Source organism: Arachis hypogaea, chromosome 14, assembly GCF_003086295.3.
Source record: "Arachis hypogaea cultivar Tifrunner chromosome 14, arahy.Tifrunner.gnm2.J5K5, whole genome shotgun sequence".
NCBI lineage: Eukaryota > Viridiplantae > Streptophyta > Magnoliopsida > Fabales > Fabaceae > Arachis > Arachis hypogaea.
The window spans coordinates 125,627,236-125,641,327 of NC_092049.1; the positions used below are offsets into that span (position 1 = coordinate 125,627,236).

The 14,092-nt window shown below is 32.8% G+C and overlaps 2 protein-coding genes and 1 pseudogene across 2 annotated transcripts; all 3 read right to left on the reverse strand.

Moving 5' to 3' along the window:
• Positions 1-3,868: 3,868 nt before the first annotated feature.
• Positions 3,869-6,740, reverse strand: LOC112744015 (ATP-dependent Clp protease proteolytic subunit 3, chloroplastic). Its single transcript, XM_025793474.3, has 5 exons — positions 6,233-6,740; positions 5,738-5,852; positions 5,049-5,224; positions 4,504-4,599; positions 3,869-4,411 (listed from the first exon to the last, which is right to left on the reverse strand). The coding sequence occupies exons 1-5, from the start codon at positions 6,530-6,532 to the stop codon at positions 4,118-4,120; spliced, it is 981 nt and encodes a 326-aa protein (XP_025649259.1). The 5' UTR covers positions 6,533-6,740; the 3' UTR covers positions 3,869-4,117.
• An 849-nt stretch (positions 6,741-7,589) lies between these two features.
• LOC112744016 (uncharacterized) lies at positions 7,590-11,300 on the reverse strand. The gene is made up of 7 exons (XM_025793475.3): positions 10,854-11,300; positions 10,052-10,177; positions 9,419-9,619; positions 8,855-8,951; positions 8,388-8,491; positions 8,116-8,167; positions 7,590-7,956 (listed from the first exon to the last, which is right to left on the reverse strand). Exons 1-7 carry the CDS (start codon positions 11,069-11,071, stop codon positions 7,732-7,734), a joined length of 1,023 nt encoding a protein of 340 aa, XP_025649260.1. The 5' UTR covers positions 11,072-11,300; the 3' UTR covers positions 7,590-7,731.
• Positions 11,301-12,834: 1,534 nt separating this feature from the next.
• LOC112743140 (monodehydroascorbate reductase-like) lies at positions 12,835-13,809 on the reverse strand (annotated as a pseudogene).
• Between the last annotated feature and the right edge of the window lie 283 nt (positions 13,810-14,092).

Genomic DNA, 14,092 nt, shown 5'->3' on the forward strand with positions numbered 1-14,092 from the left:
AATTCTTTAGATGTTTGTGCTAATCGCGCAAGTTATGTACTACTCTTAATTAAAACATTCGATATTAAAATTCGCTATCATAAGTTAGCTACTAAAAAAAGTTTAAAATCGTACATGCATATGGGAAATTATGAAAATATCACATGTGATACTTTGTAACCAATACAGCAATCTATGTTTTTTAATAATATGTTCATAGAGGAGTGCTAGGGAGTCAGCAGATTTTGTGAGTTGTAACTATTAATTAGCCATTAATAGTGTATTTAATGGTGTGAAATTTTATCTAATGGTAGAGAATCACTCATTTTCCTTTTGCTGGCTAGGTGTTGGCCAGATTTTAATAAATCTGTTGGCCCCTTAAACTTTTCCATGTTGATATACACATCCCAAAAAGGAAAGTAAAGAACTGATTGTATTCAATAAGATATATAAACTCACATTCATACATAATCCTACAACTAATAAAACTATTCTACATGTAAAACCAAATTTGCTGCAGAATTCTACAAACAGAAGTACCAAAAAATAAATCAACCTCGAATGTTATTCGCATTCTAATGAAAAACATGTGAACTTCATTCATAGTTTAGCCTTTGTTGAATAAGTCAAGTTCAAAACTAAATAATATTTAAAGCTAAATGCAATTTTTATAAATTAATCAATTTAATTTTGTGTTGCTCTTTGTATATGAACAAAAGATAGAGAAAGAATGGTGAATGGCGATTAACCAAACACCTCAAAAGCAACTAAAAGTCAATTTTCAACACCAATATATTCAATATGCTACGACGATTCGTATTTGGAGAAAGGGCTAATATGTCTCTATAATAATTCTCCAATGCAACGTAGTACTAACGTTTGCTACATCATCCACAAACTGACACATCATATAGGCAACTTTTTGCTAACTGGTTACAGGAGTCTAATTGTCCAATTCTTCTCGAGGATGAGGACCATTTAGAGAGTTTCGGGATAATTAGACTATGACATGTCCTATGGGCAAATGATTAGGGACAGTAAATGATATTCACTCTAAAAAGAAATGTTATTAAAATTTCAATTTCTCCCTCTAAAAATTTCAATCCCTATTCTCATTTTTTAGAAATATTGAATGGATTAAATTTTTTATCCCAAAACTAAAATTTTAGTTGTCTCTCAATCCCAGTCCAAAAAATAAACACGGCTTAACGCATTAAAAATGGGAGTTAGGGAAACGAATCATACCTAAAATTATCGAAGGGTAATTCTAAAATTAATTATCCTAAAAGAGCCATTCAAAAATAGAAATAAAAAAATAAACATTAAGAGAGAAATAGCCATTCAAAAGATGACGTAAACTATTGGTGATAAAAAAGAGGCGGCAATAGTGGCAATGACCATAATGATGATGGTAGTCGGGCATAAGACCATCTCTAGCAGGGAACTTATCCCAATCCCTATTTATATCCCACCTGTCATAAAAAGTAATTCCACATCAACTTTTGCGTCATAAACAGAAAATAGGAACTCAAAGCATCTTTCTCTTCTTCATTAGGAAGAACTAACTTTAGTCCCTATTGTGGTCCCACTTAATTAATTAATTAAAATTAATATAGTTACTATTTTTTTACAATAATATTAAAAAAAATTAATAACTTCATACATAATAATAATACGTAATATATAATTCAAAATTAAACTAATTTGTAAAATTATATAAAGAAAAACATAATGCAAATCTATAGTTGACGACAAATATTGTGAAATTGACATATGTGTTCAATCAAGTCTTTTTTTATGTAAACAAATTTAATTAATTCTAATTTAATATAACATTATAAATAATATTTAATATTAATTTAGCATAATTATTTATATTAATTATGATTTAAATAATTAATATAAATTATTAATTAAATAAAAATATAATTATTAATTATATTTAATTTATTAATATAAATCTTTAATTAAATAAAAATATAATTATTTAATATAATTTAATTATTAATTTAATATATATGTTATATATTTTAATTTATTTTTAATTATTTGCCATGTGTCCAAATTTGATTGGAATGCAAAAGTCCCTCTTGAGAAGGGACTCCCCTTCTTGGTCCACGTGAAGGAATTGCATTCCTTTTCACTCTAATGCTTCAAAGTCCTTCTATGTCAGAGAAGGGACTCCACTTTTAAATCTATTGGAGTTGCTCTAAGACCATCTCCAATAAGAAACTCATCCCAGTTTTTGTTTATGCCTGTCATAAAAAGTAACTCCACATCAGTTTTTGCGTCATAAACAGTAAATAGGAACTCAAAGCATCTCTCTCTTCTCCATTAGGAGGAACTAACTTTAATCCCTGTTGTGGTCCCACTTAATTAATTAATTAATTAAAATACTTAGAATAAATGTAATTAATTTTTTTAATAATATAATTTAAATTTATAAATTTAAAAATAATTCACAGTTAAAAGATATTAATATTAAATAAATTCATATATAACAATAATATACAATATATAATTCAGGATTACACTAATTTGTAAAATTAATTAATACAAAGAAAAACATAATTAAGCTCTATAGTTGACGATAAACATTATGAAATTGCCATATATATTCAATCAAGTCCTCTTTCAATTGTCTATGCTACTGTCTATTTCAAAATTGAATATTTTTTTGGAGAAATATAAAAATTAAATTTATTTTTTAATGTAAGTAAATTTAATTAATTATAATTTAATATGATATTATAAATAATATTTAATATTAATTATGATATAAATAATTAATATAAATTATTAATTAAATAAAAATTTAATTATTTAATCTAATTAATTATTATAATTATTAATAAATTAATTATAATTTAATTACTTAATTAATAATATAAATTATTAATTAAATAAAAATATAATTACTTAATATAATTAATTATTATAATTATTATTGTATTAATTATTATTTAATTATTTAATATATTTATTTAGTTAATTAACATTATATATAATTATTTATTTTCTAACTAACTTGCCAAATGATTGTTTCATAGGAGTCCCTGTTCAGAGGGACTCCTCCTCCTTGAAATTTGTGTGGGAACTCCCTTCCTTCCTACTCCAACGCATAAGCCTTTTTTCCTTCTGACATAACAGTAATTGGGCTTCAATTTTTACTCCCGTTGGAGATGCTCTAAGAGATGGATGAAAAAGAATTTAGGTAGTGGTGCCAAAGGGTTAGAGATCAAAATAATAGTAGTAAAAAATTGGGGACTAAAAATGGAGCATATTATGTTAGAAGAGTTAATTTAAAAATTTTAGATAATTTTTAAATTCAATTAATTTTATTAACAAAAATTCATCTTCTATGAGTACAAAATTATTTTTTTTAATAAATATTTCAGTTTTTTTTTTAATATTTATGAACAAAAATAGTAATTTACTCTACGCTAAAACTATTCTCTCATCATAGGATACCAAACTATTATCTCTTATCATAGGTTATCAGCATACTACCATTTGTAGATTAACTTCCTTTTCTATATTATGTTCAAAGCACATAGAAAGACTACAAAATAAAATTGGAATATAGAGACTTAGAGAGCGATGAAAGATAAATTGATTCATAAGATTTTCAAATGAATTATATTTGAAATAATCTCTAAAAAATAAAGTATAAATCATTTTGATCTCTTAAAAATATAATGACTTAATTTCATCCTTAAAAGAAATTCTTTCCTAAAGTAAAATTTGTCACATATCAAATTCTTAACAATAATATGTCAACAGAAAATTACCAAAAAGTACCAAGATCACATTGGTATCTTTTGAAGAATCGAATTAAATGCATTAATTTTTCCAAAAGCAAATCAACTCCTACATGATCAGAGACCAATTTTAACATTAACCCATTAAAACACTGTATTCAATATGGCATCTAATACCTGAAGCATAAAATAATTATCTGATAACTGATATACAGTTCTGGAACTTACAATGGAATGTCACAGCTATAACAAAGTGAAAAATCTCTTTTATCTAAAACTGGTGCTGATTAATAAATCAAGATAAAATTAGGATTTAAAAAAAGGTCTCATTAGGAATAAATAATATAAGCAATGCAAAAATTTCTTCTCTCTAAAACTCATACAGCAGCAGGTGCTTCGTTTTCCTGTTGAGTGCCTTTGTCATCATCACCTCCCTGAACTTTTTTGTATGCTTCCTCTAAAAACTTATGCTCTGATGGCAAATTCTTCTTCGCTTTTCGGCTTCCTTCAATCTTCCATAGCTCCCACACCCGAGTTCTTGGTGGTGGTGACGAGTCTGCAATCGGTGCAACTAGCCCGGGCTTTCCGTCATCTATAACTTCGTCAACTAAACCATATTCCTTAGCTTCCCAAGGATTCATAAAATTATCACGATCAGTGTCTAAGTCTATCTGCAAATGAAACAAATAAAATAAATGACGGGGAGAAACATATTTAATATATATAATTAGAAAAGATGATTGAGGTGCATCTGGAAACTAACCTGATCTACAGACTTCCCAGTAATCTTTGATAGTATCTTGTTTATCTTAATCTTGTGATATGCCATTTCTCTTATCCGAATGCTCATTTCAGTAGCCTGCAATCATGCTTATTATTAGCAAATATACACCATAAAAGAACCATTATTATGCATATGTGTAATCGCAGATAACTGGTCCATTACGCATGCCAATTTTCAAAAGATAACTCATCCTACATGGTGTAATCGCAGAGTAATTACACCAACATAACAATTCACAATAAATGGTAAAAATAATTCCATGTACAAATGTACTGTGTTTCCAACAGCTTTGTTTCTGCAGAATCATTGTAAGTTACATTTCTAAACTATTATTTACACCACTCTAATGTATCAAGACAAAAACACAAAAGGCATGTGAATCCATGCCAACTCATGATTTCGACAATTCAAGAACAAGAAAACTGACTTTCACCTATTTTTTTCTTTCATAGGAAAAATGATCCAACGTCCATGAAATCAAACTGAATTCAATAATTGATGTTGGGGGGAAGGAAAGGTCTTACTTTTCCACCAGCAGTTCCAAGTGGCTGATGGATCATAACTCTTGAATTTGGCATACAATAGCGCTTCCCTTTAGTACCAGACGCAAGGATAAATGCACCCATTGATGCCGCAAGCCCTACACAAACTGTTGACACATCTGCTTTGCATAACTTCATGGCATCATAAATACCCATTCCTATGAACACAGATAAAATAAGTTAAGAGCAACCACAAAAAGCCTACACGTATTACAGATTCATTAATCTGAACAATGCTCCAGATTTTACTAATACTCGGTTGACGTTCCCGTCCTATAACCGTAGATTCAACACGTTCAATATCTTATTCAGACAACCTTGAACCTTTCCTATGTAGCTTCAAATTTTCATAAGTATCTATCTTAGCTTGCCAATCACAAAGATCAACAACTTCTTTTATTGGTAAACAGATTAAGATATAACACAGATCAACAACTTACTTACTTCTTAATTGTACTTTCTGTAAGATATATAAGAGCATTGTGCTCAATACCATTAGCTTAGTGTCTTTTAAGATTTACCCCAACTAATCAATATCATACATACGACGTACTTATCCCTAAAAATTCCTCCTAGACTAATAAAGTTATGATATGCTAGCAAACGACTACAAAATTGAGCTGAAGAACAAAGCAAAAACATTGGGTAAGTGGAGCTTTGTTGAGACATACCAGCAGTGACAGAACCACCAGGTGAATTTATAAACAACTTTATGTCTTTTTTTGGGTCATCAGCATCCAAAAAGAGGAGCTGACTAATGATGAAATCAGCAGTCATATCATCCACCTGCTCATAACAAAACAGAAAACCATTTCACAAAACATAGCAACAAGTAATGGCATACTTCTTCAGTTTAGTTTCATTCCTTATTTTTACATCCCATGGTTCAGAAAAACAAACCCACATTAAAAAGCTCAAATATTTCTAATTTTCAAGAGTACCAAACAACATGCCCTCAGAAATTGAACACCATCACATCAATTTAAACCCCTCCTCCTGTCTCTTTTGTTTTGCTATGTTCGCCAAACAACGCAAATATGAAAAAGATGGCAAATTTCTCAACCAATTAATAAAACAAAACAAAATAAAAAATCAGAAAGACAAAGGGTACCCTTAAAATATCAAACATTCAGAGCGAGAGCAACGAAACCCCAAATTGATCGTACCTGAGAACCCAAAAAGATAATCCTTTGGCGGAGAAGCATATTGGTAGTGTCAAGTTCTTCGAGTCTGGGAAGCCGTGGAGAAGTCGTAGAAGCAGAGAAGTCATCATCGGAGACAAGCCAGTTGGAAGACAAGGTTCGTCTTGAGGCGTTAACAATGGAGAAGGATTTTCCCGTTCCTTTTTTGGAGGGAATGGGAATTTGGGAGTGTAAGAGGGTTTTGGTTCTTCCATGGCTGAAGGTGAAGTTAAGTGGGGTGCACGTTGAGGCCGCACCATAAGTTGCTGCTGCACATGCTTCCATCGTCTTCCTCTCTTCGCTCTTTTTTGGATGGTGCTAATGAGTTGAAGAGTCCCTTGGATATGTTCAACACTTCAACTTTAACTTGGGTTTTAGATTTGGACTCAAATTATTTCTTTTTTTATATATATATAAAAAAACAATAAAATGATATTTTTTTTTTATTGGGTGACCCGAAAAAAAATACTAAATTTGATAAACTATTTTATTTGGAAAAAAATTCTTTTATTTTTTATTTTATCTTGATTTAGGTTGCATTTGGATAGAATTTTTTTTCAGTATTTTTATCTGGTTTATCTTTTTTTTTTAAATTTATTTTTTAAATTAAAAACTTTTTTCCCTAAAAGTTTGTTTGATTTTATGAAAGGCAAAGAACGTACTTTTTTTTAATAGAAGGATTTTAAATTGCATTCAAAAACTTTAAAATTTATTGAAAGCATTTTTTAAAGTACTTTTTAAATGAAAAAGGAAAACGAACACTTCAGTTTCTTTTTTTTTTTTATCAAAATAGATATTTTATAGGATAATGATTCGTTAAACTCAAATGATTGTGGCGTTTTCACACACTCCAAAGTAAACTAAGGAAGTTTTACTCTTGAATGATAAATTTAGAAGTGAGATTCATTTTTATTTCATTGATCCAAGAATAACACCTTTATTTTTTTCATTGAAATCCTGTTTTAACCTCTTAATTAATAATTAGAGACACTGGAGTTTACACTTTACCTTTTTTGAAATACAATAGTTCTATGAATATTGGAGATTTCATCCAAATCCATCCGTCAATATTTGTAACCTTAAGTTTTTACACATTAACAAGAAAAAAATAGGTTTTAACAAGTAAAGCAAGAACCAGATTGGAAGAAACAGAAGGAAATTTTGAAGAATGAGTTATGTTCAATTTCATTTGGCGACATAAAAATGAAGTTAGAAATAAAAGATCCGGATGTAGTTCCATTTTAAAGGCAGTCAAGAAAGGAGAAATTCTGATTGAGATCCTCACTCCATTCAGTTTATAAACTCCGAATGATAGAAAACTAGTTATCCAAAAAGAAGGATGGAACTCAGAAAACTTCACCTCCACAAAATCATAAATATTAACATGAGAAGTCAGAAACATCCATTCTAGCTACACGCAAGCAACTTCAAACCAATAAAACAAATTCCAAAATCATGATGGTAATTGATACATATCGCGCACTTCATTTCCGAAGGAATGCCACAGTCGCCACGCGCGAGCCTACAGATCCACCAAACATGAATGTCGGATATGTGCGGACATGACTTAAGTATTGAAATATAGGATCTCTGCATGATTCGTCGTCCTTGACTCCCTCTACTTCCTGAGCAGCAGAGATTTTTCGTCTGTTGAAACTTTCCACTTCTTGTATCAGCTCATCCTTTGTGCTGTTGCACGATGTAATCACCTTACACAGACAAATGAGGAAGTCAACGAATACATACATCATGAAACGGAAAATAAATAGCACATGATTTTCTTTTTACTGGGATGAATAAAAGGAGTTTCGCTCTGTAATAGAGCAACAGTTGGGTAGAAACTTTAAAACAAAATTTGAAGTGCTTACAAGTACTCCACCAGGTGCAACTAACTTCGCAACAGAATCCCAATACATCATTCTGTAAAGGTAGAGTTGATCAGTTCCACAAAGCGGCAATTAAAAGGAGAACAAATCAATAAAAAATCCACCACTCCCAAGACCTCCTAAACCAGTTATTATTTTACTTTTATCAAAATTGGAAATGTGAAACATACAGATAGCAGAATTTTAACATCATCCCAATTCTCTAAAGAACAATTATGGGAATGCATATTAGGTTAGATGGTGCTTTCTCTTACCTCTTGACAGGACCATCAGGATGCAATCCAATAGCATCTAGCGTCCCCTTATCCATGACAAGTTGAAACTCTTGTTCCAACTTTGTCGCCAGGACATCATCGACCTTAAAATAATTAAAGGCCACATATTATCTAATGGACATGTAATAAATGCACAGATAGTAATGTCTTCTAGCGCACAATATAATTGGAAATGCCAAGAAACAATGTATAAACCAGACAATTTTATTTTCCTTTTATAGCTAGGAGTTTCACAGAAATGAAAACTCCCATCATGATGTTGTTTGATTTCTGGCTTTCTGCTTGTGTTGCATGGAATCATTATGGGGTCAGGGTCTCAGGGATGCTGTAATTCACCTCTTGCAAGGATAAAAATTGTGCAAAATTGTGTTAAACATGCTAAACAAACAAACTAATCCATTGTACAAGCACAATTCTGATTTGTGCATACACAGCCTTGAACATACCAAAAATTTGATGTCAGAAAATCCATCACGATTAGCAACGCTTTGAGCAAGGCTGATAGCCCCTTCACTATAATCCGTACCAGTCAAATCAGAGAACCTGGAAAGGTAGCAAGAGTAAGATTAATAACACATGCAATGCAACATAAATAAACCCAGATATCTCTCAGAAACCAATAGGCAGAACTTCCAAGTACTTATAAGTGTACCTTCCCTCCAAAAAAAGCATATAATAGTATATACATTTCCATGCCACCTTTATGTAGCAACTTTCTTTGTTTACTTGAATATATCTTTGTTTTTCATGATTTTCACATATTCACACCTTGCTTTTGATGCTATGGAATTCTCATTTAATTAGCAATTAAATATATTTGTGTATGAACAAATTTATATGGCACAAGATTCACATGCCTTCCGATTTCCAACAATACACATTTTGTTATAATAAATAGTAATTCAGAAATTTGCTAACTTTTACAAAGTCTTTCTTTTCTCTTTTTCTATATAAAAGAATTATACAGCATATATTACCAAAAGTGCAGAACATCGCAAGAAATACCATACCCTTGTTTAGCTAATTCTTGGAGAAGCAAACCATTGCCTGTCCCAATGTCAAGTACACTCCAACTAGACAAAACTTTATTTCCTAATTCACTAGCTTCAGCTTTGACATCATCAACATGATTTGGTATGCGGCCTTGAGAGATGTCAACGCACAAGTCTTTTGTCCAAGATGCAACTACTTCCATCACATCAGCCCCAAACCTGCACATGCAATATAAAGGCAGAAAACATAAATGAAAGTTAAACAAGTCATAATGTTCATCATTATAGATAGCGCAACAATGTATCACTACCAAAAACTGCCTATAACAACAAATGTTCATCACTGCCTAGAAGTTCATAAACTAAAGAAAAATTGGCAGGACACAATTTGCTACTAGTTGGTTAAAATAGGTATAGAGGGGAACGAACATCCAGAAATTGAATAAACACTTTCTCTTTGATTATCTACTGCTATGTCTCTATTATACTTTGAATACATGTTTTATTTGAGAAAATATTTTAAAAAAGTAAAAAGTGACCCATCTATATTAAAATCAGTTCAATATTTACCACAACAGTTGAACTTTAATCTCTGCATCAAATTCATATATTCTTCAGTGAAGGCGCATTAAGATATCGAAATTTACTTACCAAACTTCACCAGCATGGCCATGTTCACGAAAATTTGTAAGCTCGCCTGCATAGGCAGCATCCCAATAGCTCTGAAAACCCAGCATGGAAGAAACTGCATCAGCATCAGGCTCATCCTTGTCAGAACTGCACCAAAAAAATTAAAAAATAAAAAACCCTCAATCAACAATTTGCAAATCTAGAACTTTTCAATTCATTCAACTCATTTACAAAGCTCTCAACAAAACAGAAGCACCAGCGCTTCTGAACTGTAAATCCTAACAGAAAACCCCAAATTCCAAAACTCCAGATAGCTACATTGGAATCCATGCGTGTGGGTGTCTCCGTCTTTAGATTCAACATTCTGTGGTTCAGAAATAGCTTAACTTCTTAGCAGTTAAGCTTCCTAAGACAGATTAAACAACTATCTAACAAAATTAATCGGTTGCAAAAAATGCCTAAACTGCAAAACGCAAATGCCACCAACCAAACGAACCAGATCTTAACATTCCTACTTCACCTCATTTCCAGATTCTTTCTCCTACTACTAAAATCCAAAAACCTAAGCGAATTTCACATAGTTCTAAATAACAAAACTTCACACTTTCACCCTTTCTATATACATATCCAAACACCCACGAACCTGCGATCTCGTCTTATAAACTAAATCAAGGCACTGAAGAAAACAACGAATAAATGAAAGACATTCAGCTTCACAGAGCGATTTCCAGAAACCCAAAAATTTCAATTTCATTCGATACGTTGTCGTTTCGATTCACTTCAACCTTAAAATATTCAGAGAGAGAGAGAGAGAGAGAGGAACCTGTAGTCGGAGGGAGGGGGGAGGTTGGCGTTGTTGAGAGCTTCGGCGGCGTCGGCGTGGCGCTGGTCGTCGTCGAGTGTGCTGCCGTACTCGCTCTTTATAGACCAGGAGTCGGCGGCGACGGAGCGGTCGTCGTCGGAGACCAGATCAGCGGCCACCGCTCGAGCTTGTTGCTGTGAGGCGTCGGAGTCCTCTGGCTGCAAGCGGATTCCGGCCATTGAAGAGAGAGAAAGAGAGAAGGAATGAGTGAGTTACTGAAAGAAGTCGCCGGGTGCTGCTTACTGCCTCAGTTTCTGATTTGCAATTTCTCTCTCTCTCAAAATCTGATAATTCATAAGTATCATTTTATTTTAGATATTTTATTTTCAAAAAAGGAAAACAAAACTAAGTTGAAATTTTAAAAACGTCATTTAAAAGGAAAGAAAAAAAGATCTGTTATCTTAATCTATCTATATCTATATAAATATTACACGTTTTAAAGTATGTGTTGCCATTGACGATAAAATGACTGGATCATAAGACCGTTATACATCGGTTACAAGTTATAATTCGATCATAAAATGTTAAAAATTAGTCAATTATAATTGATATTTAAATAAATATTAAAATATTAGATATATAATTATTCTCCACTTAAAATATCATTATTTAGAGGAGTAAATACTCATAGTTGTCTCTGAGATTCACGCAAATACTCATAGTAATCCCTAAGATCCTGATTTCCTCATTGTAGTCCTCCAGATAGAGCTCCGAGCACTCAAACTGGTCCCTGGCCATATTTCAGGTGATGACTCGTCACCGGAGCGCTGACGTGGCCTCTGATTGCCACGCTGGAGGGCTCCCAACGGCTAGCTGAGCTGGCTAATTTGCAATTTGTACCCATATTAATCCCTCGTACTATATGTAACCCTAAATCCCCAAATTTTCAGATACTTCATCCCTTCATCTTGTTCATCTCTTCTTCTTCTTCTTCTTTCATACACTTCTTCATATTCTCACACAGTTCCACCTGCGGCAGCTACTCATGTTGATAATGGGTGGTGGTGATAGCACTGCAGGTGGAAGCTCTGTTCATTCTCCATCTAGCTGGAACCGGACTAGAACGCAAACGAAGAACAGAAGATTGGTCCCGCCAGAATGGTGCGGCTGTGGCTGCAGGCCAGTCCTCAGATGGTCTGGCACAGATTTGAATCCGAACAAACCGTTTTATGGCTGCCCCAACTATAATATGGGTTAGAATAATTACTTGTGTTGTTATGATTCTCCTCCCCTAACTGTTCTTGTGTTGTTCCTCTCTGAACTTTGATCCTTTTTTGGTTACAGACAAGTGGAAAGAGATGGTGTGGACTTTTTGTGTGACAGATTATGTGAGTGAGGAACAAGTTGAGAAGTCAGAATTGTGTGGGGATGAAGTGAAGATGAACTTTGATTGGAGGCTTTGAAGGTTGGAGGAGAATGTCCAAATGCAAAAATTGATTATCCAGATGTTAGTGTTAGCTGTGTTTGTATTGATAGTGTTGTTGATGATCCTGTATTGTAAATGATAAATTAGTTGGTGGTTTAGGATTCCCTGTTAGCATCAGATGTAAAAAAATGCTTCTTGATGGAATGAAGAATGTTGTTAACTATGAAACTGTTGTAAAGATAAGCTCCATTGTTTATAAAAAAAACTGCTTCTTGATGGAATGAAAAATGCTATTAACTATAAAACTATTGTTAAGATAAATTCTATTATTTATGAAAAAAATAAAAAAGACTGCTGCTTGAATGGTAAACCACAAAGCATAGTATATTAACATAAATTCCATTGTTTATCAAAAAAGAACAAAAGATGAAGGTAAAAGGCAACCTAGAAACCATTATGCTGCACTCTGTAGTTTCATCAAAAGCAAGGCCAAGGCATATAAAAAATGCCTTTGGATCACAATTCACGATCTAGTCATTGTACGATGAAAAAGATTAATAACACAAAACAAAACTCCTAAGTAACTGTATCTAAAATCTTCAGTTCTTCTTCAACCTTGATTCCACCCTTCTCTTCTTCAACCTGTCCCTTGAATAAGGTTGTTTGTGGCCTTCCTCCAACACCAACAACAATGATATCAGCTTCTAGGACCCTGCCATCCTTTAGTTTGACTTCTTTCACCTGAATGGTGGGTTGAAATCATGACAAGCTTGATTTGAAATTTAAAAGGAAATCCAACAGCAACTGTTCCTTTAGTTTATCAGCATCATCAACTTCCCTCAAGTAAAAGATGTTTTTGGCATCAGCTCCTTGAACACCAAAATCACTCAACCTTATAACCTGCAAACAAATACAAATTATTAGCAAGACCAGAAAAATGAAGAAATGAGTACAATGCAAGACATATCCTCTAATATCCTCAAGGATCCTTACAGTTGAGCTGGTTACAATCAACAAAATCTGGTAACTGAATGTTTCTCCTCCTGCACTTGTCAGAGATTTTGCGGCAAGGTCTGCTTTCACTATTTCTATGCTAAGAATCAACTCTATACCTGCAATCAAACATTTAAATTTGCATTTGGAAAATCATTGTTAAGGACCATTTTGTTAATTTACTCTTGTTTTCACTTAGCATGAGAGCCTAGCTGTCCTTAAAACTATCCAATAATTGTGCTGAACCAAACGTAATAATCACCTTTCTCATTGTACCACTCAGGAAGCAATCTTTCTCCTCCACTTCTAACACAAACATAGAAATCAGGAATTATAACATAGAGGGAGAGAGAATATCACAATTCACACTCAGGAAAAAGGTAAGCCTTGCTTAGTGCAGGACGTTCATAAGGTGCTACCTACAGAAAATACAAAAAGAAAATACAAGGGAACATGTATTAAGACAAAATGTATAGAAAGCTTACTATTGCATTAAAAAAAAATTAATCACCACAAGAAAACATATTTTTCAATCCTGCATACAACTCCCTGTTTCATCCCTGTTTCATTTGGGTTAAATAGAGCAACCCCACAAACCCCAACCAGCCTTCAAACCCTAGATACTACAATGACACCAAAACTCCAGAACCTCAACTACACTAACAACTTGCATATCATCAACCAATATTGTATTGAAAATGCAAAGTAAAAAAAAAAGGAAGGTTACCTTGAGTCCGATCACAAAGTCAGAACCTCGTGCTTATGGTGAAGGAGGGGAAGAACGATAACAACTTCTGGTCGGATTACTTCTTCTCTCAAATTTTTCTAAACCCAGTGAATA